This window comes from Bombyx mandarina, chromosome 11, assembly GCF_030267445.1.
Source record: "Bombyx mandarina strain Sakado chromosome 11, ASM3026744v2".
In the NCBI taxonomy this organism is placed as follows: Eukaryota; Metazoa; Arthropoda; class Insecta; order Lepidoptera; family Bombycidae; genus Bombyx; species Bombyx mandarina.
In genome coordinates, this window is record NC_143218.1 from 11,054,110 (window position 1) to 11,080,482 (window position 26,373).

A 26,373-nucleotide genomic window follows, 5' to 3' on the forward strand; every position below is an offset into this window, starting at 1 on the left:
TACATTCTTTCCGCAGGATCGGGAATGTAGTTACCGGCGGCCACGATGAGAGGGTTCTCGTGTCGTGCCGCTTTATCGAAGTGGTGAAAAAAGTATTGTTCGGTATCTACAACTCCCAAACACCGAACATAATATGGAACATTCTTTGAAATTTTAAAATGTTCATTAGATATGTTATATGTCATTCACACCACTAAGGGCGGCGCGCTGTCGTACTTTGCAACTACTAGGTATACACCAAAATCTGCCACGTATCGCAAAACAGGCGAGCATTTTTTTGAAATTGCCCAATCGGATGGATCACCCCGTAGCCCACCAGATGTTCAAAGGTTGCCGAAATCGATAGAATTCACAACGTGAATGTCGTCACCTATTGGTCAGTAAGCTCGACTTAATACAAAATATGAATAGATACTGCATATAAAGTCGTCGTGGCCTAAAGGATAAGACGCCCAATGTACCTAGTCGTATCAATCGAAGCGACTTTGTCATTGTTCGAATTCTGCAGGCAGGTACAAATTTTTCTAGTGAAAAATGCACTTAGCACGTGCTCACGAACGACTATGACAATCAATGAATAACATCGTAATAAAAATCAACTCACAATAAAATTAATATGCGTAATTGCTAAAGAATTAAGACATAAACCTCAAGTATCAAGTTGGGTGGAAGCATGTACCTAAGCCAGCGGCTTGGCTCTGCCCCTGGCATAGCTGACTTCCATGAGCGACGGTAACCACTTACCATCAGGTGGGACATATGCTTGTCAATCTCTATATATAAAAATGAATTGCTGTTCGTTAGTCTCGCTAAAACTCGAGAACGGTTGAGCCGATAAAGGATAAAGGATAAGACGTCCGGTGCATTCGTATGTAGCGATGCAACGGTGTTCGAATCCCGCAGGCGGGTACCAATTTTTCTAATGAAATACGTACTCAACAAATGTTCACGATTGACTTCCACGGTGAAGGAATAACATCGTGTAATAAAAACCAAACCCGCAAAATTATAATTTGCGTAATCACTGGTGGTAGGACCTCTTGGGAGTCCGCACGGGTAGGTACTATCACCCCGCCTATTTCCGCCGTGAAGCAGTAATGCGTTTCGGTTCGAAGGGTGGGGTAGCCGTTGTAACTACCTATACTGAGACCTTAGAACTTATATCTCGAGGTGGGTGGCGCATTTACGTTGTAGATGTCTATGGGCTCCAGTAACCACTTAAGACCAGGTGGGCTGTGAGCTCGTCAATCCATCAAAGCAATAAAAAAAATGCCGATTTGGCTAATTTTGGTCTTGAATTATTTGTCGAAGTCCAGAGAAGGTTTAAAAGGTAGATAAATATGAAAATTGGAATTAAATAAAGTTTAGGTCTTTTATTTATCGATTGAGGCACTACGAAGAGTGCCGGGTCAGTTAGTAAAAAATTAATAAATCATTCACGTTTTGATGTCTACGGGCTCCGGTAACCAGTTAACCAAGTACGTCGTGAACTCAATCACCCGCCTCAACTTAAAAAATAATGAAATCCGAGGTAATACTAATGTATGTAATTAGTAAGTAGGTATCGTTGGTACCGCAGAGTTATCATTGTGATACTAATTCGACAGGTCGGAGGTACCTACGTTACCTACGTATGTACCTTGATAGCTCAATTAGCGGTTTCATAGCGTGCGTTGCCACAAAATTGGATCGCGCTAATGGCCGCGAAGTGGAAGGCTTAATAAAAAGCAGCTAATTGTGGCTGTCAATGAATTCACCGCTGCTCTACCTCTCATGCAAGACGTGTAAAACTACGTTTTGGAATATCGGAAAATTACGATTTAAAAACTATAAAACGTAAAATGATCGCAAGCGATGACTTTAGAGGGGACGTAACAGAAATTCAGAGCTGTCGGATAATTTATGCCCTTCTATATATCATGCGAGTGCGAAGTTCAGATGGCATGTCTCGGGTCGGCCGAGTTCCAGTAGGCACTGTGATAAGGTGCGGGCGCTGTGACGTCACAGTGGCCAGCACAGCGCGCCAATGGTGGAGCGAGGCGGTGCTATAGAGCGCGCGCGCAACGCCCACCGAATTAACCTATAGGAAAAACTTGGAAAACCAAACTGTAAAATTCGATCGACTTTTACTACTCACGACTTGGGTAACTCCGAAAACTCCTGGTACTCCCAAATCTTGTCCAGTTTTGATCTAACACAACTAAACTTTTAAGTAATATGATTAGATTTTTTTTTTAATTTAAGGATATATTTTTTTGTCAAATACGTAATCTGAGAACTTTATTTGCGAAACACGTCATTCTTGCCGTTTTGTGCTTGTTCGTTTATTTATTTGCATATTATATTCGTATCGGCGCGCAGAAGAGCCATATCAGTCGGGAGCGCGCGCCCCTTCTGACAATATTTTGTACTTACGCGCGGAGCATAAGGAACTCTTTATAGTGTGTGCGCGCGAGTCGACCGCACGCGCGCTATTCACGTTCCATCTAAATTTCGGTGCAGGCAACTCGATAATAAACATATTCTTTTTTTTTTAAATAATATACCGTTTTATCGTTGAAGTGACCATGAGTTGGGGCCAGGAGCGCGACAGGTCCGGGGACAAGCTGGAGATAAACGAGGCCGTCGGAAAACTCGTGAAAATATTTGACTACGATACAATACTGCCGCAACCAACGAAGTAAGTTAAACGTTAATTTATGTATGTGTTATGTAGTTATGTATGTATGTCTGTGCGTCCGCACGGGTAGGTACCACCGCCCTGCCTATTTCTGCCGTGAAGCAGTAATGCGTTTCGGGTCGAAGTGTGGGGCAGCCGTTGTAACTATACTGAGACCTTAGAACTTATATCTCAAGGCGGGTGGCGGATTTACGTTGTAGATGTCTATGGGCTCCAGTAACCACTTAACACCAGGTGGGCTGTGAGCTCATCCACCCATCTAAGCAATAAAAAAATGTATCTACTAAATATGTGCAATAATGTGCCCATGATTTTTTTCATAGCTCACTATATATCTATCTATAGCTATATCGCCCGATGCATTTGTAGACATGCTGTAGCTCAATCCCGGGACAAATACGAATAAATATTATAATATATTTGAAACAGTCGTGTAGCTATCATGTGTTCGCCGATGGCTTCCTTGAAACTAGTATAATACCGTGCTATAAATTCAAAGCCGCAAAATGAAGAAAAAAAAATCGTTGCTTTAAACCCATGGTGGAACGGAGTAACCCAGGATCGGTAGCACCCCTACGTAATTTCTATACGCTAGTTACATTGAAAAGAAAAAAAACAGTATAGTCGAAATACATTAAAATAGTCAATGTAACTCCATAAAGTACCCTGTGATCGTTTGCCCGAATTGGAGAGAAAAGCTCTTATTGCAATAGTTTTTTTTTTACGTGAAACTAAAATCAAACCAAGAGAAAAAGAAAAAAATCGCAGAACGCACAAACACAGAACACAACGGACCCGTGAAATTCTGTCAAAAAATATACGTGTTAAAAAAACGCCGATCAATCTGTAAACAAACTAAAGATAAATTTTAATGGCATCTGAATAATTATAAACAAAGTTTAATTATCTAAGACGAATCAGTCAGCAGGTTTTCAGAGATCCTATATTTTTTTGCATTAGTGTATATAGAACCTTACTGCCAACTAGATTAAAAACTAGATTCATATTCAGTATGAAATTTGAAATAGATACTTTATCATTTTTTAGTTTAGCTTAATTATTTTAAAATTAGCGCTATGGGTAATCCTTGACGTACAAAGTTTGAAAACAAAGTATTTTAAGCTTCTAATTTTTTTTCTTCATTTTAACTGATATGGAAAATATATTTTTTTAACAGCAACAAATACAGGCGAACTTGCATCGCAGAAAGAAGTCGCTCAAAAGCCTATGGCAGGAAAACCAATGGCAAAATGCCGCCTGTCGCTAGCTAACTATTTGTACATGTAATATCACTATGCATGGACTTTACTTACGACAAGTAATTAGATGATAATAGAGTCATCTGTTGGGCGGAGCTCTATATAGATGGCTCGTTAGCGAAGAGGCCGCGACCTGCGGCTTATGAAAGCGATACCTACTGGAGTATAAATTAACCATAATGCCTCACTTAAGCTCGTTACTGATAACGAATAGCATTCATTATATTATTTATCTATGTACCTAAGTTTTTTTTTTATTCTGTTAAACGATGACAGCTCACTTTGATGGATTGTTTTTTTTTCTTTTTAACTGAAAATTAGCATTAAAACTTTTCATTCTGCCTCGAAGCAGTCATACGTTCCGGTTTGAAGAGTAGGAACAGCCGTTGTTAAATTACAAGACTTTGAGATCACGTCTCGAAGTGATGGTGGTATTTGCGTTATGATGTCTATAGCCGCGGGTATCCAGTAAACATCATGTAAGACTTTTGTTCGTCCACACGTATACCTACGCTATAAAAGTTAATGGCATACTATTAAGTGTACAAGATAACATAAAAGTTACTGTTTATTGAGACTTTATTAAAATATTCATTTATATCAATATTATTGCAATTTCATTAAATAACCGTTTGGTACATTTTCACTCTATCTAGTACACTATAAGTATATTAATTCCTTGAAAGATCGGATACTCACGGACCCTATACATACAGATCGGGCGGATGTAGCTATATCATAGTTCACAATAACTAAACTCAAATCAAAAATGCTTGTAAGCAAAGGGAAAGTGGCTAATATTTGTAACGATAACGCTCGTCGATTTTACCGATTCAACTACTAAATAGCAAGTTAATTGAATTGTTTGTACTAAGTTTGAATCAAATTGAAATGAACAAAACTAAACAGTTTTTAAGTCATTTTAATAAAGAACATATCAGTCCGGCTCACGGCTTCAGGCATAAAGCATTCAAGTTAAGCTCAGACTTCACATTTGCTTCGGTCTTCGCGAATCATAGACATAATTGAATCTACTTTTACGGTTTGATCTCGTGTCTCTATTGTCATTATATTCCGACGTTTCGGATACTTTATGAAATACGCCGATAGTCCAGTATTCATATTTAAAATCTGTTTTTTGGTGACCACGAAAAATATACTCGTACTCGAGACGTAAGAATTAATATCGCGCGGTAAAAGTCTATTTGGTTAAAGCGACTTTTAGCTTAATACGCGACATTAATCTTTGTAATTAAAAGTTCCGTTTTATTTGGTATTAGCATCAACAATTCGATGTTTTTAATTGAGCTTCAATTATAATAAGTTTACCGCATTCTAATAGCTCAAGAAGTTTCATTGTCATGATATTTTTTTCAAAATTTTTTAACCTTTAAAGAAATGGCTCTTGTAAAGTTACAAAAATGTCGCTTAAACCAAATAGCTTTTACCCCCCGATATAATCTATTTTATATCTATATATATATAAAAATGAATCGCTGTTCGTTAGTCTCGCTAAAACTCGAGAACGGCTCGACCGATTTGGCTAATTTTGATCTTGATTTTTTTGTAGAAGTCCAGAGAAGGTTTAAAAGGTAGATAAATATTAAAATGCTCGGAATTAAATAAAAATAACAATTTTGTTCCTTTGATGTGTCCCCCATCGGACGGATTCCTTTGTTTGTTTGTTTTAAGTTTATTTTATACAAAAGTTTCGCTCTTTTATTTATCGATTAAGGCACTACGAAGTCTGCCGGGTCAGCTATGACAATATAAAATGAGAGATTAATCCGTACAAGTAATTTTAATTGCATAGACCCCTTATCGTAAAGGCCGGCGCCCGCTTTGAGGCATGTGGTTGAAGTCTCAGTTGCCATCGAATTGTGACTACCCTTGAAAGCGAGATTGCTTCGCGTTAGAACTAACAATCGAATCCTATCGTGGTGATATGTACAATCAGCTTTTTTTTTATGAAAACAATACTAGGAATGTCGCAATTCAGGACATCTTTAATATGGTGAACAGATGTCTACATTCTATGACCTAAAATTATTACATCACAACAAGGCCCAAAGCAAGGTTGTTTAATTTTAGTTATTAATATTCTGCAATATGCGTATATAGGAACACGATATTGAGAAGATCTTCCAGTGAGCGGGTGTTTTTCTCGCTGGAAGTATATAATTATGCAAGCTTAACTTTGTAAATATCCACTACATTAGTATTAAAAATATAAAGCATAAAAATACTTTGTTAATTTAATAACTTTCAAGAATATACCGTATCTCGTCGTTAGCATCAGTTATACAACATTTAAAAAAAAACACATAACTAGTTTCGAAGATTTTTTTCGTAATTATCAATGATTAACATCAATGCAGTACATACCTACATAGAGATTTACAAATTGCGCACTTATAAATTGGATGTCCACTATGATTTGTATCATCAAGTAGATTTATTAGTATTATTATTTTATTGCTTAGGTGGGTGGACGAGCTGACAGCCCACGTGGTGTTAATTGGTTACTGGAGCCCATAGACATCTACAACGTAAATGCGCCACCCAACTTGAGATATAAGTTCTAAGTATAGTTACAACGGCTGCCCCACCCTTCAAACCGAAACGCATTACTGCTTCACGGCAGAAATAGGCGGGGTGGTGGTACCTACCCGTGCGGACTCACAAGAGGTCCTACCACCAGTAAAATTTTAACATTATTTCTTAAGCTTTCCTTTTGTAACAGTATTTACTGCCTATTGATTTTTGAACTGAAACAGCCAAGTTTTTAACGTAAGGTAAATTGCATTAGACAAATGCAATTTAAGCAAAATTGTACATTTTGTACTTATATTTTCTCCGGTATTTGCGAGTCATATATAAAATTAAAACAACTTTTATATTTTGATCTCGGGTTTTCTATTGACATTATATTATTTATAACGTTTCGACGTTTGCATTGGGCTTAGATTCTGTAGACCACTTTACCTCAGAATACGCGAGCAAGAAGAAATTTGCCCTAGCGATGGAAAGCAATAAAAAAATTAAGGATGTTGCTAACTTTTTAGGTATTTGGTATTCATCTTACGTAACCTATTCTTTTTTGGACACTTTTTTATAGTTTTTAGCACACTTCAATTTTATGTTATTCTCTTTTTAATTTTAGTATTGATTAAAGTAGATATTTTACATTAAGCTGTACCCATATCGATTTGAATGATGACAAATATTCGGCATTAGAAGACTAGAAGACTAGTAAGACTAGAAAAGTTACAACGATTTCTCGATTCCCTTTACACATTTATTTTATCACTAATGCTAGTTGAGTATCTGTAATTTTTAATTTGTCGTCCTAAAGTCAGCGGCGTGCCTCTACAAAAAGCGGTATGATCTTTTGACCGTAATTGAATAAGTCTGGTGTTATCTATTAATTTTTTTTACCAAATGCCGGCGCTTTGAGTGATGTTCATTCTTTTACAGGGAATTTTAAGTTATTTACAGAATAGTTTATTGAAATTTAATATCTCGAACTGTTCATGTTTTTTTTTTATATTTACTCCTATGACTTCTATACATTTTGATGTAAAGATAATTTCTATTTTAGTGTCACAAAAACTGTATGATAATAATATTGAATCTAGCAATTCATGACAAATGCAATTTGGCAATTTACTTAAAAGTTTATATTTATTAATTTATTTCAATTACGTTATTGTACACATTAGAAATCTCTTTGAAACCTTCAAGAGAAGATACGGAATAAGAGGTTTGATTAATGTTCTTTAAAAAAGCACTAGAAATGTAAAATTTTACATTCATGCTTCTTTAGCATTTAATGTGCATTTTAGCAAATTTATTACAATTCTCTTCATAAAAAGTCCTGAAGCTCCATGACCATGCAACAAATGTTTGGGACTAGAAGATATGGCAAACCATACACGAAGTTTGAAAAAATATATTAAAATATGCTAATTTACGAAGTTAGCACGCGTTGCACACACTACTTGCAAAGGGCTTACTTAATAATACATCCTTCCAGTTTTTAATGAATCTTAAAATTAATCTAGACTCTAAAGCAGGGGTAGGCAACGCGGCGCCCCCGATCGAATTTGAATGCGCGAATTTTAGAGCGATTTACTTACTCTTGTGAAAGGGCGATATATAGCAAGTAGGCAGTTGAGTTTAGGATTGTGCATAGATTAGCAGTTTGCTAACCTTGAGCGTATCTAATAACACGCACGTATTTTTTGTTAGTGTGTGATCGTATTTCGAATAGACCACGCGTAAACCGTCCATTTAAAACTACCAAATAATGACTCACATTTAGATAATTGTTTAAGGACCGGGAGCTCTAAATAAATCCCCAATTATAAGAAATTAGCTGAAAATATGGACACCCAAGTTTCACACCGAATTATATGTATCATTATGTATGACACCAACAAAATAAAGTTATAAAAAATCTGATTTTTTTAATGCCTATTTATACCTGTTGATTATCTGTAAAATATGCGCCCTCGGTGATTTTCAAATCTAGTATTGCGCCCTTAAGGACAAACAGGTTGCCGACCCCTGCTCTAAAGTTTCCCTTAGAAAATTTACGCCTCGAAATCTTAGTTACCATCGACGCATTATGCCTAAAAAACTTATCTAGTTCCCTTCCTGCGTACCGATTTATTTCCGCATGAGGCAGCGATAAGTCTGCTTATGTAAACACTTGTACTGTAGGAGCCTTATCTACGAGGGTACATGGGATGGAGGTCTGTCAGCTGAGGACTCCCCCAACTCTTAGATAACGATAGTAGCTCACATTATATTTGGTTGTTTTTAATTGGTGTTTTGTATTAAATTTGGTCCAACGGGAAATTTTAATTTTCACATATAAATTTTGGTCAAATAAGCAACTTATTAATAATCAAACAAAATACACAGTATGGGCGGTGTTAGTGCTAATCATACAGATTACCTAAAAACGATCTCTTTCAGAAAATATGTTATGGATATTATATATGTGCGTATTTCATTCCTAATTAAACGTATTTAACTTTGCCGCGTTTCTTTTGTCTTACGTTGAACATCAAGAAACTCCAATACAACACAAATCTTCTAAATTGAGCTTGTATAGCTAACTGTTCGAAAAATTTAAATGAAATAATGCACTTTAATAATTTTACAGATGAATTTTCCTATATTTTGGATAATTTAAAAAGTTTCTTTCTAGCAATGAAACCGATACGATTTTAAATGGGCAGTGGCTTGGTTATGCCCCTGATATTGCTGCTGCTGATGAGTGACGACTGCTCACCACCGGGTCGGGCATGTGCTCATTTCTCTACAAAAGCTTTTTCTCTTTTGTCACCGACGTCTTGTAAAAGTGAAAAAATAACTGCGTAACTGTATCCATATTATGAAAATTGACAACTCATCAATAGTTACTTAGCAATTAATCGATAGGAAATCGCCTTACAAACAAAAATGAAAAAAAACCCCAACTGTTTTGTCTTTACTTTTAGATATTGATAAACAAAGCAATGTAAAATATCGTAAACAAATCATTTTACGGGTAAAATTTGTTTAAACATTTAATTTGACAAAAAATTGCATTTATTTTGTGGCATTTCTGTTTATGGTAAAATAGAATTTTATTAAAAAAATACATAATTTTCTATAAAAAAGAATATCCTGTCCTGGTCTCGTGCTCATTCTTTTCTAAAGCAACTTTGATTTAAAGTTTCCGATAATCCCAAGCAGCTATACCATAAAATTAACCCCAAGCACCCGTCATCGTTCTCTTCGAACCCGTCGCTTGTGACGAAGGGCTCGGCGAGTAAATTAACCCACAGACACAGCCCAATGAGTTTCTCGCCGGATCTTCTTAGCAACATCGTCAGGTTTGAGCCCCGCGAGCTCACCAACTAGCCCGGTGACGCTGAGATGGTCTCTCTAGACAATCAGCTTAGGTAGAAAAAAAAGCATTAAATTCCATTGAAACGGTCCACGAATGAAAGTTCAAAGCTCCGTCAGATTAAGATTTCCTCGCCTACCCCAGGCGGCTCCCTAGCTCCGGTGCGAACAAACATCCCGTCGGTTTGCGGAGGTGATTGTGGCCCACGGTGTAAGTGGGGGCGCAAACATCACTCACAGGTGCCGCCGCGGCTTCATTGCACCCCCTGTTTGTACAGGCCACTTCGCGCCTTTCGCGTACATCTAGCTGATTGACATTTGAACCTACGATTTGTAATTAAGATATAAGGTTTTTTTAAGTGTTACAATTTGTAATCGTGAAAGCTACGCAAGATGGATATTATATTTTTTTTTCCTGTTGCATGAATGGATGATGGTTAATTTCCCATCTAGTTTTTTAGTAGTTTTTAGTATATTTTATCTTAGGCCATTAAGTATGTGGGCCATCAACACTTTTAGACATGAGGTCAAATTCCCTTTTTTTTCTACCTATGCTGATAGCCTTGAGAGGCTATATCAGCGTTACCCTAGCGTGTAGGTGAGCTTTCGGGGCTCAAACCAGAAGTATTGCTAACATTGGCCCTAGCAAGACAGTACTTCGCAGAATCTACCACTGGATCGCAGTCGCGACCCACTGAGAAGATCCAGCGAGAAACTCTATGGGCTTAAAATTCTTAATTGTATAGTGTAACGGCTGTCCTGCCCTTCAAGCCAGAACGTATCATTGCTTCACTCTAGGAATAGGTAAGATCTTGGCACTTATCCATGCAGCCTATCCGATATGCCCTACCATAATCAGGTACTTATGCAAAATTAATTTTGTTGCTTTGATTTTATTGCATAATGTTATTCTTTTGTGAGTCAGTTCGAGAACACTTGTTGAGTGGGTATCTCTTCAGAAAACTTGGTACCTGATCCATTTAGACGACAAAGACTTCGTATATCTAGTATGTGATTATTGGTATGGTGTTGATTATTAGAAATATTTAGGTACCCTATATATAAATATGCCAACATAATGTTTTGATAGCGAAACACCTAATAATTACTTAGCGAATTACAAGAAAGAAAAAAACGAAGCAATTGAAGAACGGAACGACATCTGTAAAAACCATGTTTTTGTGATATGAAGAAAGACGTTTCATCGAAACGCCAGTCAGTGCATATATAACATATTTGTATTGTGCGCGTTTCAATAATTATCCCGTGAGAGTGGCAAGTGTTCCGGGAACGTGTTCTAATATTGACAGAGTTGTAATCTGGCCGGCACCGCGCCGGTTAGCGAGGCCCCGGTAATGTGCGCGGTTAGCACCGGCCTCCGCAACGTCGGCCCTTCGTTACCGCTACACCATTCATTTCGCGATTCATTCTTAAACGCATACGATATTATCAGATATGATATTATTTTGTGTAAATACCACAATTGATGATAGAAAATCTATATATATATAAAAATTAATTGCTGTTCGTTAGTCTCGCTAAAACTCGAGAACGGCTGGACCGATTTGGCTAATTTTGGTCTTGAATTATTTGTGGAAGTCTAGAGAAGGTTTAAAACGTAAATAAATATGAAAATGCTCGGTCTTAAATAAAAATAACAATTTTGTTGTTCCATTGATGTGTCCCCCGTCGGACGGATTCCTTTTGTTTGTTTTATGTGTATTTTATACAAAAGGCTAGGTCTTTTATTTATCGATTGAGGCCCTACGAAATCTGCCGGGTAAGCTAGTGACATATAAATATATAGTGTTCGTCTGCATCGTTGATCGAGTTAAAAACATTTTTTGGTCGTGACGAACGAACAGAAATACCAACGACTGGTTTAATAATGAGAAATAAAACAGTGAGAGTTGAATTAAGGTTATAGTTTCACCTAGTGGAAGTTCGATGGAGAAATATTAAAATCAACTCACTATACAATGTAGACATAAACAAGCTATTCTTTACTTTCTCAAGCGATCTTTATGTGCATCTACATCTATAACAGAGTACTGTTTCACTACCCTCCTATCATAGTGAATACTAAAAAAAGATACTTATATTTTCATTCTTAAGCTATTGTAATGATTACACAACCAGAGATAAAAACTATTATAAAAGCTAGCTAGTCTGTTTATACATCATATGCGTAACTATATAATTATGATTACGCCTGCTGTAATCGTGTGCTACTACGCCTTGGTTCCAAATCTTCAGTAGGCTCCATTTAAAAAAAAGTAAACACATACTCTTAACACGTGACCCCGAACAACCGTCACGCGTGTTGAAATCGATACGCTAAAATAATTGCTTCTGGATTACGTTGATAGAGTGTATTGTGAGCAATCACGGATTGGCACTACTACCTAACTATTTGTACCATGAAACATTCGTTCCTTTTTGAAAAACGGTGGGTTTCTGTTTTCTGGTGGGAGGACCTCTTGTGAGTCCACGCGGATAGATACCACCATCCTGCCTATTTCTGCCGTGAAGCAGTAATGCGTTTCGGTTTGAAGGGTGCAGCAGCCGTTGTAACTATACTTGAGACCTTAGAACTTATATCTCAAGGTGGGTGGCGCATTTACGTTGTAGATGTCTATGGGCTCCAGTAACCCCTTAACATCAGGTGGGCTGTGAGCTCGTCCACCCATCTAATCAATAAAAAAAAAACAGTATAGGCACTTGAGATGCTGATTCCGTGTCTCAAATAAAAAAAAAACGATGCTAAGGTGAACAATTTTGCATATAAAACTGCGGTTACGCCAATAACACGTCCAAAATACGTAAATAACGCGTACGACACGTTATCAGTTTAATGTGGACACAGATGCGCGGGCCGTTCCCATGCATCTTCACCCACCCTTCACATATTACACACTAATTGATACTGACTCAGTGCGACTCAAGGATTTCATACTGGTATGCTATTTAACAAATTATCTTTACATTTCATAGTCAAGTGATTTAATGGGTTTTGTTTTAAGTTCAAATAAACTAAGTAAGGCTTTTCCACTGTCAGAAGAGAGTTTTATTTTAAACGAATTACCAGTTTTAGTTATTTTAAAATTACCCACATTCCGTTATTAGGAATTTCCGAGACAATCTTCTAAGTAAAATTTTATGGTCGTGAAATATTCGAGAACCCGTGGTAACGTTTTTTTAATCGGACTACATTCCAATGCGATTGGTCCAAATTGAAAAAAAAAACCATAATAGCAAAATATTGCAAGACTGTATGTATTATATTAGACATAACAATTTATTTATAGCTCAAATACACATGCATAGATTGTTAACGAAACATAACCAGCATGCGTTCACAAATGATATTCACAATGAAAGCATAAAACCTGTTTATGAAGCAATTTGGCAGACTATGTTAATCTCTATATATAAAAATGAATTGCAGTTCGTTAGTCTCGCTAAAACTCGAGAATGGCTGGACCGATTTGGCTAATTTTGGTCTTGATAATTATTCGTGGAAGTCCAGGGAAGGTTTAAAAGGTGAGAAAATATAAAAAAGTTCGGAATTATATAAAAAAAAAAACAATTTTGTTTTTCCTTTAATGTGTCCCCTTGATGTGTCTTTTATTTATCGATTGAGGCACTACGAAGTCTACCGGATCAGCTAGTCTGTATATAAAAATAGGCAAGACAAAACAGTCAAGTAGCACTTAATCGGCTCTTTAGCCGATTTTCTTTTTTTTTTTTGAACCCAGCTTGCGGCTGGAGTTGACTAATAGAGATGGTCACGTAACGAAACAACGTTGTACCCTGACTCATGAGTTAATCAAAAACAAATAAGACCTCTAAAAAAGGCGTAAATACTAAATTTTGATGCAACATATTCTATAATCCTGATGTAGGCTCATTTAGAACCGATTTTCGCAACTCTTATTATAATACGATTGGTAATGTACCAGAAAGTGAAACAAGTGTGTTTCATTCAGTGATTGTGGTCGAATTTGGATCATGGAATGAACACTACTTCACTTTTTTTGGGTATAAGTACCTAGTTGCATTGTATACTCCTAATGAGTAAAGTACAGTATATAGGACGTGTACGTAAATACATAAATAAGACATGTTCATAATTGAAATTACTTTTATCGCTTAAAAGAGAAGATTAGAAAAATAGACGACAGTGAGCACAATATTCAAATATTGACGAAATGACACTATAGACGCTTTTGCTCTAACACTAGGAGTAGGAACCCCGGTCACCCTACTCGACGAACTCGGCAAAGATTTCGACGTGCAATCTTACCCATGCATCAGCCCGCTGAGTTTCTCGCTGGATCTTCTCAGCGGGTCGTGATTCTAATCTGGTAGTAGATTAATTCGCGAAGCAATTGCTCTTGAGTTGTTAGGTATCCTTTGGAAGCGCTCACTCGGGCAGCTGTTAGCAAATGTCCCACCCCTCCTGGCTGAGCCTTTGCTCGCCCACCTGTCCTGGTGAAACTGGAAAGGTCTCTGGGCAATCAGTAATTCCTCATTCATAAAAAAATTACCATACTCGTGTACCAAAACTGTATTCGAAACTTCGGAAATAATATAGCAAAAATAAAAAACATGAGATTGAACCCTAACAGTAGTCGTACGACGATAACTACTACGACTCGACAAAGCCGAAGGAAAAATGTAAGAACCGTTCGCTTATCTATGAACTCCGGCAATCACTTAATAAGAGATGACCTAATCTACCCATTGAGGAGCATAGAAAAGCTTTTGACGGAAATATAATGTGACCATGGTTGCGGAAATTCTGGACATTATATAAAATGTAGGCGGTTCTTTGATTTCCGGGATGTAAGCACGATTGTCGACTAATTCTCAGAATTACCGCTGATCAAACAAACTAGTGGCTTCCACGCTATCTATATTCCAGCACAATATCAGTTAGGTTGTAGTAGGTAGCGGCGAATCATGAAAATATAAATTGACACTGTGCAAACATTTTAATGTTTAAATTTTTATAATTCCAATTCCTTCGCTCGTTTCGCGGTGGTTTGGAGACAGTAGAAATATGTTAACTTTAATTTAAATTTTAAGTTTAAATCATACTTCAAAATTGACATAAATATTGCCCATTCCAGAATTTTAAGGATTTTATTTTTTCCACCCTCTTATACTTCTGAACAAGCTCAGGGGCCATCTGGTGTGAAGTAGTCATCGGAGCCCATAGACAACAAAAATATAAATGCCGCCACTCACCTTGTGACATGAGTTCCACCACCAATATACTGAATTTTCAAATATATTTTTTTTAAATGTTTTAAGTATAAACTGTGGTATCCCTGAGCGCATTGAAAATACCCTAAGCTAAATACTAAAAACGATTTTCGTTCGGAATTCGGAATGCTATCAATCCACAGTCGAACTTATTTAGAACAGGTGATTGTTATCGAAGTACCCGGTGAGAAAATTTTCCCCATTCCAACGCACAAACGATATCACTACCCTAATCGGAAACATATTTTCCCAGGGTGACCAGAGCCAGGTGTCGTATTATCTAATCAGACTTAATTACCAGTCAGCTACAATCGGACCAACCTTCGCTTCAAGTACCAGAATGATTACGGTTAAAAAGTCATCTGTCCGCTACCGGCCCATTTTATGACGTCATTAATTGTTTTATTGTCGCGCTTAAGTTGCCTGTAAAGATAACGGAGCTTCAGGATGTTTATAAGATTTCAGGATTTGGTGACAGACAGACAAGACAGACAGACACGCCAACTACACAGACGCCGGCTAGTTTTTTTATATGTTTTTAAATCTAGATTCGGTTTTTATATGAAACCAGAGTATAATCACTTCAAACCGGAGAAGTCGGTTCACAATAAAATTCCCGATACGTGGTTCTCAACTAAATCAAGATTTCTCTTTATTCATTGCTTAGATGGGTTTTAGGGTATTAGTCCACATTGTAATTCTCGTACGGGTAGATGCCACAGTCTTGCCTTTTTTTTTATTGCTTAGATGGGTGGACGAGCTTACAGCCCACCTGGTGTTAAGTGGTTACTGGAGCCCATAGACATCTACAACGTAGACGCGCCACCCATCTTGAGATAAAAGTTCTAAGGTCTCAGTATAGTTACAACGGCTGCCTCACCCTTCAAACCGAAACGCATTACTGCTTCACGGCAGAAATAGGCAACGTGGTGGTGGTACCTACCCGTGCGGACTCACAAGAGGTCCTACCACCAATAGTTGCCTATTTTTGCCGCGAAGCGCTCCAGTTTGTAGGGTGAGATAGTTTTTTTACAATACAATTAATACTTTAACTTCATGTCCCAAGTACGGGAACGTCATTTACGTTGTCTTCTCTAAAGACTCCACCAATCACTTTTCATGTGGGCCGCGAAGCTGTTCAATCATGTAGGCAATAAAAAAAAACGTGGCTTCAGTCAAATTATATATTTTTAAAAATACTGCCAATAAATTCAACGACACGACAATTAATTTTCGAATTTTGACTCAATTAATAAAGAAGGTGCACCGTTGAAGCTTCCATGACGTAGTGGCAGAGCACTACTGAAAGTGTAATTGTCGGCACCACCGTCTAATCTATTTCGGTCGCGAAGCATCATGAGTTCCTGTTGGAAATAAATAATAACGGTTATTCCAATGTAATCGAGACTTTGATTCGTGTCTTTTTAGATGACGTCTTTCACGTTGCGATGCTTGTTGCAGTGTGGAGCTCTGAGCCTGTTAAACTTAACATAATTACATGACACAAATTTGCATGACATTCTATATACCAGTATTCATGACTTAAGTGATTTTCACACATCTCATAAGCAATGACAAGTTGTCATCTTTGTCAACCGATTTTCTTTTTCTTTACTTTGCTTAGTACTTATTATTGACGAGTTGGTATGGACTTGTTATTTTTGCGAAAACTGACTTTGTAAAATGTCTATAGCACGAGAAATAAAAAAAAACTGTATTAAATGAAATAAATCCAAAATCCTGGCAAACAATAAGCATTTTAATTCTTAATACATAATTTCTATTATAGTTATTAAAATCTTCAAGTAGTCACTTTGACGCGTCAATTTTTGAATGTCTATTTTTTACTCAAGAAGAGAAAAAAAACTATTTTCTAAACTCAGTTCATATTATAACCTCATTCATTTTCCTCTATATCTTAAATTTTTTTGCAACCAGTTACGTATCATCATGACGTAGAGAATCTAAAATATTATTTTGTAGTTTAGGGAAACGGACCGAGAACGGATAAAACGGATTCATAATCATAATTCCTTCAGTAATATCAAATTCATAATAAAAATTGAAGCTTCAGTTTGACTCGATCCAAACTTAAGTTTTACATATTTATTATATTAAATTATTTATTTTCCTTTCATATATATCTTTAAGCCAGAGGTACTAATAATAGAATTACGACTCCGTTTAGTTTGCAAATTTGTGGTAAAGCATTTTGTGGGCGGCTGCGTCGGCGCTGCTCTGAAAGGCAGAAATAGCGAGGGCGGGCTCGTCACAGATGACAGCTACCATCTCTTTATGACTTCCTCAGCCAATGGCCTCCAGCACGTGCTCTCGTTTGCTATGTACCTTGCTTGGACTAGGTAAAAATCGAGGACATTTATCGCTACGTTTTAAACTTATTACGTAAGAAGCGTTTGACATAACGTTTGCGTTCGAATATAACGACCGCTTTGCTTCTATGGAACTATGTTTGAGTTCAAATTTTAAGGAAGGTCACGCTGTTTTTTTTTTAAATAAATATATACCTAATATATATATTCACAAACGAAACCTAAGAAGTAGCAATAGCACCGTGTAATAAAAAATAAAACTTGCACAGCTTATAGATTGGTATAGTCTATAGTGTGGGTTACAAAAATATGTAACAAAAAGCTTATGTGGTAGAGTAGTGACGCTAACAGTTTTGGCGCGAATGAGAAGCTCAAAAAGTAGTTGATAAAATGCTCAAATATACCTACATTAAAATATTGAAACAGTCATGCATTCCGATATGAGGCAAACTGTCCACACAGTTTTACAATTTGATTTTCGGTCTCACATCTCAAGGTGACATTCACGTTATGATAACCCCATACGTACCATCTATGGGTACCAGTGACCACTTGACATCAGATCTAACATCGTCTCGATTTATTACTTTATTAAAACTTACTTTTGTAGACATGAAACAAAGTGAAGGTGTATTCTTGAAAACACACGCCACACATTAAGAAATCATCATGAAATTTCAAACTGTAACAAGTAAACATACTTAAATATGATATTAATATTATTGATGAACATACCTCCTAGTAACTATTTCAAGTCGCTGTGACATTCTGAAGTTTACCATGATAAAATGCAATCCAATAATGAGTTACGAATAATTGTAATTTATGAAAATATAACTATTTTTTTATTTTTTTCAACAAATATATCCATAGCTTCGCAAAACGCGGGGACGCCCCTTAAAGTTTTGTAACATGGAAAAAAAAATCGCAATTGTTCATAATGACGTCATGTTTCATGTAACAAAATCTTTGTTTACATCCATCTATTACATTTGAATTACCGAACCTTAAACTGCCACTGATTAAAGAATAAACTTAGCCATTGTTAAAAAGTAGTTTGAAACTATTCCGGTACGCTGTATTACATAAAACAATAACTTACAAAATATTTGACACGTGTATATTGTAGACAAAAAGTAAAGATACATATTTATGAAATCTATGTGACCAAAAGAAAATATTTTTTTACTAATCGTTGTTTTAGTGACGTTTAGTAATTTATTGAACCAGATGAATTAATTTAATGTCTTACATTATTGCTCCTATCGATCGAAAATACTAAAAGTTCAGTGCACTGGTCAAGTTAGACCTATAAATGAAGGTTTCTTTGTATATTTGTCCTCTAAGGCTTCCTAAATAATTCTTTCGATCGTCATTCAACTCGGTACAATCATTGTTCGCCGTTCGGATTATTTTTTCTGGTATCATGAACGTACGCCTGAGTTTACACGTATTTCATAGATTTATAGGCTTTGAATAGTCCTTAAGGTGAGCCATGAATTAGTTTTACAATTTTTGAACAATAACAAAACGATAACGACAGTAAAAGCGAAGCGTGTCTGGATATTTTAGTTTAAAAAAAAACTGCAGAAAGTTTTGTCTTAAGGTAACCGTTTATCGTGAGCTTGCCTGTTCATCGAAGTGATAAGAATTGGTTCGAAACACACTTGATCGATTTAATTAGTTCTTAGTGTAGCTTAGTGCACATATTACTCATACAATATGATAACTAAATAAAAATGTAGGGTGTATCGGAACCAACTCCGGTCGTTACTCCTTATATACTGGAATAAACTAACTCACGATCAACTTTCTTAATAAACATTTAAATGTTATAATACCAAGAGTGTGTCCATCCAAAAGTTATTTAAAAGTAGCTTTCGTGGGCAGCTTCGGACGCATGTACTAATCTCTCTCTCTCTCTTGAATTGACCAGCGTTTTTTTGACATAACACCGTCATAGGTCAGCCATTTTATTCAAAATTTCTACAAATTGTAAACGCAAAACCTTCCTCGTTTACCGCTCTTGCTATTAGCGAAAATGGTCTCAAAATTGGTTGCATAGTTTCGAAGAAGTAAGCGGAGAAACAGACAGAGGGAAATAACGATTTTTTTTCAATTACTGCTTACAAAATAAATAGGAACATTAAAACGCGCCGTCACGTTTTCGTAGTAGGTACTTGTGGCACTTGTAAACAATACTGCTCTATTAGCTAATACAAAAACGAAATCACCTACCTACACCAACATAATATATATTTATAATAATGAACATACTTGAGTGGATGTATGGTGCTCTGCAGACGATCATGAACTACGGCTGTAAATCATTAAGCGTACGACTATAAAACTTTTTTGTCACACTCTGTATATGTATGGAGGATGTAATGAAGTTTTTCGAAACTTGTAATTGCGTTTTGTTATTCTTTTGTCATTTTCATGAAGCTGAAATGAAGATAATTTTTTGTTTAAAAAAAAGTATTGAAATTCATAGCAAACCTTTCGGATTTTTTTTTGTCTATTCGATTACAACTTAGATTTCAAGAAATTATATTTAAAGTCATAATACCGCGATATAACGTCCACAATTTATTGATGATGTGCTATGAATATACCTAAACACCAAAATTACATATGTTGGAACAGTGCTTTTATAACTAGTCATCAATTCTGATTAAATTTAACATCACAATAACAGTTATAAATCTCTGCGCAGCTAACAAGTACACAGTTAAGTGTAGCAATTAAATTAGTAACTACAAGTACTATCAGGGATTGTCAGAAGGCGAGATGTTACTAACCAGATGACTCTGTGTGGTAGGTCCGCATCTCTGCAACAATAACTACATAACACACACACACACACGCAATATGATTTGTACGTTATTACAAAATTAAACATGACTATAAAAACGACGATTCAATCTAAATTTTTACGATAGTAACGTACTACGTTAGTTGTATAGATATAGTTGAAACGTTACAAGAATTCGTTCGAACTAATAAACAAGGAAACCGCCTCAAGTTCGCCGAACCATAGGTGATTATTTCTCCTCGTATTGCTTCCCGAGAGTAATCCGTTAGAAATCGATCGACTTTTAGTGCCGTGTCAGTGTTTAAAGAAAAAAACATAATTTATTGTCAGCGTTCAGATCGCGAGGAAACCCGAACGCGGCATTAGAAAATAAAAAAAAGTAATAAAATAAGAGATGTTTACGAGCGTAAAATGACGAGGACCGCGCCACTTTGACTTGTTTACAAATTTTACGTGCACCAATGTTTAGTAGTGCGCTGCACATAAAGGGTGACTGGTAATTTGTTTTCTTTATATCGGTCGCTTGATGGCTTCGGTTACCCGGTAATTATCGAGCGCACGCCGAAAGCTAAACCAATTTGAGTAGTTCCGGAACGCGATTATTTCAAGTGCGTATTTCATAATATTTATGTGGCAGGAGTATTACTTTGGTTTTGGCACCGAAATCTGACTGTTTATAGAACTATACCTAATTAAACAATGGAAGCCGTAATACTCGGCAAATTTAAACAATGACCATGACATGGCCGTTGCTGGTTTGAGACGTATTAAGTTTTCCTTGATTACTTTACAAATCAAATCTATTTAAATAAAAATGAATTGGTGTTCGTTAGTCTCGTTAAAACTCGAGAACGGCTGGACCGATTTTGCTAATTTTGGTCTTGAATTAATTGTGGAAGTCCAGAGAAGTTTTAAAAGGTAGATAAATATGAAAATGCTCGGAATTAAATAAAAATAATAATTTTGTTTTTCCTTTGATGTGTCCCCCGTCGGACCGATTCCTTTTGTTTGTTTTAAGTTTATTTTATACAAAAGTTTAGGTTTTTTATTTGTCGATTGAAGCACTACGAAGTCTGCCGGGTCAGCTCCCCCTCCTCCTTCCGTCAGTTTCCTCATTACTGAGGGTCGTGATCATGGTCTTGAAACAGTTTGTTTTCATATAATGCACCGCAATCTGTTCCTATCTGCAGCTGAGTGCAGAGCATCGTGCACTGTGGTATCAAGGGCTGCACGAATCTGGTCCGTCCAATAGGTCGGGTTCCTGCCTCTTAGTCGCTTACCCTCGACCTTTCCAGTAAACACCAATTTCTCCAAGTCAGCTAGTTAGGGTATAAAAAAAATTGCTTTGTATTGCAGAGGTGGTGGGTGTATGCGTCGTCCACACGTCAAGAGACCGATGAATGCATTCATGGTATTCGCGCAAGCGATGCGCCGGCGTTTGTCGGCCGAACGACCCTCCCTGCACAACGCCGAACTCAGCAAATCATTAGGATCCATGTGGAAGTAAGTAAATTCAACTGTTAAATAATAATGTTACTGCTTCGATAGATACTAGATGATGACAGAGCTTTGCTCGTTTTTTTTTTATAACGCCATCTTGTTGTGTCTTTTAAGCAGTTAGTTACCCTCAATTAAGAAAAATAGTATTATTATTCGCCAATAGATGTCGGGAAGAGTTGCTTATTGAAAACACGAATAAAACAACATTTTCTGAAAATAAATCGTAGCTAGATCGATTTATTGCCCCCGAAATCCCCTGTATACTAAATTTTATGAAAATCGTTGGAGCCGTTTCCGAGATTCAGATTATATACATATCAGAAGTCGTCGTGGCCTAAAAAATAAAACGTCCGGTGCATTCGTATGTAGCGATGCACCGGTGTTCGAATCCCGCAGGCGGGTACCAATTTTTCTAATGAAATACGTACTCAACAAATGTTCACGATTGACTTCCACGGTGAAGGTGAATAACATCGTGTAATAAAATTCAAACGCGCAAAATTGTAATTAGCCTAATTACTGGTGGTAGGACCTCTTGTGACTCCTCGTGGATAGGTACCACAACCCTGCCTATTTCTGCCGTGAAGCAGTAATGCGTTACGGTTTGAAGGATGCGGCAGACGTTATAACTATACTTGAGACCTCAGAACTTATACTCAAGGTGGGTGGCGCATTTACGTTGTAGATGTCTATGGGCTCCAGTAACCACTTAACACCAGGTGGGCTGTGAGCTCGTCCACCCATCAAAGCAATAAAAAAATAAAAAAAATTGTAACTATACTTGAGACCTTAGAACTTGTATCTCAGGGTGGGTGGCGCATTTGCGTTGTAGATGTCTATGGGCTCCAGTAACCACTTAAGACCAGGTGGGCTGTGAGCTCGTCTACACATCTAAGCAATAAAAAAAAGGTTAATGATAAAAAAGTTGATGGACTTTAGGGTTGCTACTTTATTGGTCTGAGATACTTACAGCGACACTGCGTACGCTACAGTCTTTCGTTGCGTATTACAATTGTTTATTGTATGTTCCGCGACGTCACTAGTCGCGTATACTCGGTCGGGACATCGTCTCCTTGAACCCAACTTCTAAGCGATAAAGCTGGTGAGGATTCCATATGGCGTCCGTCTATCTATGATGTCGTAGGCCTTAGCAAAATCTACAAAGACCCAATGTATGCTACCCCCCCCCCCCCCCCCCATTTTTTTGCATTATTTTTTTCAGAGTAAATATTTGGAGGACTGTGCTACGATTACGTTTAAAGACAAACTGATAATCACCAACGATTGTGAATATGGCTCTATTAGTAAAACGTGGGGAACCGTGGGTTTTTGTACGCTGTGGGTAATAAAGCTGTTCCTCTGTAGTTACTGCATTTCTTCCGGCTGCTTTTTTATGTTTGGGGCTGATAACCCCCTTTTCCAATTCTTTATTTGTTTTGTTCACAAACATACTTCTAGCAAGATCCTGGCACTCAAAAAAAAAAAATTCTAGAACATGTTTACAATTAGGGATTTCGTTGTTTATAATGTTATTGGTATAGAAACTTTGGTTGAATAGCGATGATGAATACCTACCTATAAAACGCTTTACCTGGAATCGGGTAGGTGCGAGCAGCATAGGATTGTGGTGAATTTAGGAAGACACCTACATTCAACAGTGAACCTCTTTTTGCTAATGATAGTCACCTGTGTCATTATTCGGACATCAAACGTGAATTAATTGTTTGACGACTACATAGTAATTGTAGTAAACAAGACATCAAAATGTGTCCGAGACTTTGTCTTCGTGTCTCTGGTGTTTGTCAGCATTGAATTAATTGTGTCAACGAACTATAGTTATTACTTACTGACTTACTGGCTGTCACTAGAGAACCAAGTCTGGGTTTTACGCCACTTGTCATATCGAAAACAATGACATAACCGCTACGATATAAATTAATAAATTGCCAACCTCAAAATGACTAGCTGGTGATTTGTTGTACCTAAATATGATAGAATTTGTGCACATTAAACTGTAACTAATATTGAAATTTATTTTCGTTGTTCATATTGTTTCAATAGGTAGATCAGTTGTGATATTGATAATAACATATCGTTATGACACAGTTGCAGATTTGAGGCGAATGTGGGTTCGAATTGGTTGCAAAATAACGACTCGTAGTTTCGAAGTGATCTGTGAAGTGAGTCGACTATTATCAAAGCCGGAAATGTGACTTTTGGATAATTATTGGTAAATCAGAAAAACGAATTATTGACATTGTATTCCATTGGCAGTCACAAAACTCTTCTGAACGACATCTTAGATAAATAACAGGTTAAGTATTAACCTTTATTTAATGCAGGTTTTGAACCGTATTCTTTGAAGGAGACGATTATATTCAAATCAATCTGTATTGAAATATCAATAATTTTTTTTTGTCCAAATGGACAGATTGCCACCTTTGATAATAGACGACTCAAGTATAGTCACAGAGTGAAATGCATGTATTTCTTTAGACTTGGTCGTGGCGGAGACCGTGGGAGGCGCGTGCGGCGTCATGCAGCGCGGCGTGCATCGATTGTTTACTCATTAAAATGCTATCGCCGCTAACTGCCGCGATAACATCTCGTAACTGTTTCGGCTCTCTCAAATAGAAAATTGTACGTTAAATTCGCAAGATAATAGAAATCGACTTTTAATTTCTTTTAGCGTCCATAGTAGGACAGAACCGCATTTGGAGGTTTGAATCAAAAACATACTTTGCTCTAAAAAAAAAGGTAGTTTATCTAGTTCGTATACAGAACCTGCTGTCAAGGACCACCCGTAGGTTGACAAAAAATCGTGCAGCTAAAAGCTTGTACTAGTTCGTAAATATTTGAATCCAAAGTTGCCTGTATCAAGAATCTGCAACTTCACTGGTTAGGACTTCAAGTGAAATAAGCTGTAATTTCGTTTTCTCACTAACATTTTATATTGTTATTGAAATGGATGATGATGACTACTATGACATTTACTAGTTTACCAATTATTAAGAACACCGACTCCTACGAAATAGATATGATCAATGTAGACAAATTAAATAAACCATATTGGGGACAGCTCTAAAACGATTGGTCAGAACTCTATAAATGGGACTACATGAGAGGCGCTAGTTTTAAGTAAAAAAGGGATCATCAAAATCAGTTGACCTAGAAAAAAGTACTGGGTAACATAAAACAAAAAAATATAATCGAATTGAGTATCTCCACATTGAAGTCGGCTAACAAAATTCGGCAGTTGGCGTTGAGGTCGTTTTCCTTACTATAGCAATTAAAGGCTTAGAGAAAACAATTTATAAACTCTACATGATCTTTGAAATTAGTAGGTATAGGCAGAATATAGTGTCAGTGTGACGCCTACATTTTTAATAAACTTGAATGTCGCATTTTATTCGACATGTGTTTATTTTAAGTCTAATCACGGAGAGCTACATTCGAACAAAGCCGACGGAATATTAGACAGCATCTGGAATATAGACACGCCGATACTATCAGTCGAGACGCCGACGCCGCGCCGCTCCATTTTATATAATATAATATCATTGGATTCACAAACCAAGAAATGACTTTGCATTTTATTGTTTTTATAACTTATTTTAATGTTTTATATTTAGCTAAGCATCAATTTTTTGTTCACAGAAATTTAAGCGAAGAGGAGAAGCTGCCTTTCATTAAAGAAGCAGATAAGTTACGAACGCAACATAAAAAACAGCACCCGGATTACAAATACCAGCCTCGACGTCGGAAGCCACCGCTAGCTTCAGCTTCAACTCCGAGAGTCAAACGGGAATCATCTCCTGATCGAAACCACATAGATTTCTCGGGCATGCCGGAAATATCCGCTGCTTTACTAATGGACGGCCCACCGGACGGTACCGAATTAGACCAGTACCTCGAGCCCAGACCGGTGCCAAATTACCACGAGCTACAACCACGATACGGAACGCATACACTAACGCACCACGTACCGCCACCTCTATACGGTCCGGTACCGTCCCATCTCCACCCGCCCTGTATTGATTGCCCACATTACGTTGATCACCCCTAAGCCTTTTAGTAAATTCAATCATCGGAACTCGATCAGTAAACGGTGATAATATCCGCGAATATTGTGGGCTGATAAACTATATCAAGCCCGTCCAAGACTTTTTGTTAAGTTGTAAAATAGGTCACGTAAGCTGTATATAATATAAGTAGATCTATTTCGCCATACGGTTCCTTCGCGCGCACGTGCGTTTAATCTAGTACTAAATAAACATACGGGACTTGCAATGAATTATCATTTCGAGTGTAATAATAATAAGAAGTTTTTGTGCGATTCGTGACTTCTAAACGACGCTACAAATATTTTGAATCAACATTACGCTTGGCACTGAGGAATTACTTATTACTGGTGGTAGGACCACTTGTGAGTCCGCGCGGATAGGTACCACCGCCCTGCCTATTTCTGCCGTGAAGCAGTAATGCGTTTCGGTTCGAAGGGTGGGGCAGCCGCTGTAACAATACTGAGACTTTAGAACTTATATCTCAAGGTGGGTGGCGCGTCTACGTTGTAGATGTCTATGGGCTCCAGTAACCACTTAACACCAGGTGGGCTGT

General features: G+C 37.1%; 1 protein-coding gene across 1 annotated transcript; it reads left to right on the forward strand.

Annotated features, from left to right (window-relative positions):
• Positions 1-2,252: 2,252 nt before the first annotated feature.
• On the forward strand, positions 2,253-26,373 carry LOC114247274 (transcription factor SOX-9). Its single transcript, XM_089730956.1, has 3 exons — positions 2,253-2,680; positions 21,613-21,759; positions 25,414-26,373. Exons 1-3 carry the CDS (start codon positions 2,568-2,570, stop codon positions 25,820-25,822), a joined length of 669 nt encoding a protein of 222 aa, XP_089587082.1. The 5' UTR covers positions 2,253-2,567; the 3' UTR covers positions 25,823-26,373.

Excerpts from the sequence above, each read along its gene's own strand:
- LOC114247274 (XM_089730956.1), top strand. The coding sequence starts at position 2,568 with ATGAGTTGGGGCCAGGAGCGCGACAGGTCCGGGGACAAGCTGGAGATA. Across the intron at positions 2,681-21,612 it reads ATACTGCCGCAACCAACGAA|AGGTGGTGGGTGTATGCGTC; the intron begins GTAAGTTAAACG and ends TTTGTATTGCAG. Across the intron at positions 21,760-25,413 it reads TCATTAGGATCCATGTGGAA|AAATTTAAGCGAAGAGGAGA; the intron begins GTAAGTAAATTC and ends TTTTGTTCACAG.